The 1,885-nt window shown below is 66.4% G+C and overlaps 1 protein-coding gene across 1 annotated transcript in view; it reads right to left on the reverse strand.

Moving 5' to 3' along the window:
- The window catches only part of DGCR14 (DiGeorge syndrome critical region gene 14), a 6,109-nt gene extending 4,230 nt beyond the window's left edge, over positions 1 to 1,879 (reverse strand). Inside the window, 5 exon segments of the mRNA XM_010838708.1 lie at positions 203 to 320; positions 412 to 581; positions 925 to 1,026; positions 1,110 to 1,278; positions 1,800 to 1,879. Of these exon segments, the coding sequence (XP_010837010.1) occupies positions 203 to 320; positions 412 to 581; positions 925 to 1,026; positions 1,110 to 1,278; positions 1,800 to 1,847 (607 nt within the window). The 5' untranslated portion in view covers positions 1,848 to 1,879.
- Between the last annotated feature and the right edge of the window lie 6 nt (positions 1,880 to 1,885).

Below are 1,885 nucleotides of genomic sequence, written 5' to 3' on the forward strand. Positions count from 1 at the left end.
AGGAGGGCGGAGGAGCTGTTGGGCTGGAGCCCAGCTGGGTAGCCGCCAGCAAGGGGCAGCAGTGGGCTGCACATCCGAGCTGACTCCGCCCACACACACCCCCGCCCGGCCCTGAGAATCAGGACCCCTGAAGGCCCAGAGTAGGGAGCAGAGACACACACCCCAGAGGCAGTCCAGCCCGGAGGCCCTGTCCCATGCTCACCCTCTGGGTAGTACATGAGGGAGTTCTTGGCCTTGTACTTCCAGGTCTCCACTCCGGCCTGGCCGCTCTCGACTGCCTGGTGCTCGGCCGATGGGAGCGCGAGACTGTCCTTCTGCCTCTGTGTCACGGGGAAGCGAGGGTCAGGGAGGCCCCCAGCCCCGGCCCAGGAAGCCCGCCCTGAGAAGGCACCACCGCTCCGCCCCAGGCACCTTCTCGAACTCCTCCTCGGCCTGGTAGAGCCAGGCGTGGCGCGCCCGGCCCCTCTCCTTGGCCACCTCCATGATCTCCCGGAACGAGGCGTTGTCCTCACTGGTGTGCCGGCTCAGGAAGACGTCCAGGCTGGGCAGGGGCTCGGCCGCCGCCTCCTCCGCAGCCTCTCCTGTCCAAGGTGCCACGGTGTGAACGCCACCGTGCGTCCGCTCAGCCCCGGGCACCCTCTGCCTGCCCATGGGTCCGTCCGTGAGGCCCCACACCGCCACAACGCCCCGGGGGTGAAATCAACAGCCCAAGCCGCCCACCTCCCCACCCGCTGGAGGGCGGGGAAGTGTGTGCTCTGGCTCGGGCGAGGATGGGGTGTTGGGTGTTAAGAGTCACGAGACCACAGCGGGTCCCCTATGGCACAGTCAGCAGCCGGGAGACGGGGTGCAAGATTCCCAGGGCACAGGCGTCGGTAACACCCCAGGCAAGCCTGCCGGCGCGAGGGCTGCGTGCCGTTCACTCACCGTCACCATCCTCCAGGCCGCGGCCCCGGGCCCTGGCCTTGCCGCCCACCACGCTGGGGCCCATATGCAGCTCAGGGGTTTCAAACGTGGCTGGCGTGACATCTGGGGGACAGAGGGGGGGGGGTCAGGGGGCCTGAAGCATCGGTTGGGGGGCAGCCGTACCCGGCCCCCGGGACTCCTCTCACAGGGTGGCGGGGGCTCTCGGGATGTCTTGCCCAGGGCGGAGCCGAATTTGATGGCGATCTGGCGCATCCGCTCGAGGTCTCCATTCTCCTCAGCCTCCAGGTACTCCTTCTGTGCCTGCAGCTTCTCCACGTCGGGAAAGAAGTCCCTCTGGATGACCGTCTGGAGGCCCTGAAAGACAGGTCAGAACACAAGTCAGAGCCTCCATCTGCCTCCCCCGGGCGCTTACCCCACGGGGTGCGTGCTGAGACCCCAACCTCCATCCAGCCCAAAAATCCCCAGAGCTTGGGAACACTTCCCTTTTTCCTTTTTTTTTTTTGGCCACGCTGTGCGCTTGTGCGATATGGGATCTTAGTTCCCCATCAGCGGTTGAACCCAGACCTGCTGCAGTGAGACCACGGAATGCTGACCACAGGCACCTTCAAAGCCTTCTGTCCCTCGGTTTCATCCCCCTCTGACGCCTTCACCTCCGCATCAGCTGAACCGACCTGGTTATTGCCACCCTCTCGCCGCCCACGGCCTCCCATTTCCAATCTGAGCCTTTCACCCCACCACCAGCATGGTGGGGATTCCCAGCTTCAGACCGCAGCCGGACTCGCCCCTGGGCTGCGCGTCTACGCGCCCAGCTGTCCACTAAGACCACCTGCCTGCCCTCCCCAGTGGCCTCCCAAACCTGAATGACCTCCTCGCACCTCCGACGTGGCTGCCGTGGGGCGGTGGCAGGAGGCGCACCCGCTCATCGATGCTGCCCCCGTGGCAGCCGGCTTGCCGGGCCCCC

This window comes from Bison bison, unplaced genomic scaffold (genome assembly GCF_000754665.1).
Source record: "Bison bison bison isolate TAMUID 2011002044 unplaced genomic scaffold, Bison_UMD1.0 scf7180017846145, whole genome shotgun sequence".
In the NCBI taxonomy this organism is placed as follows: domain Eukaryota; kingdom Metazoa; phylum Chordata; class Mammalia; order Artiodactyla; family Bovidae; genus Bison; species Bison bison.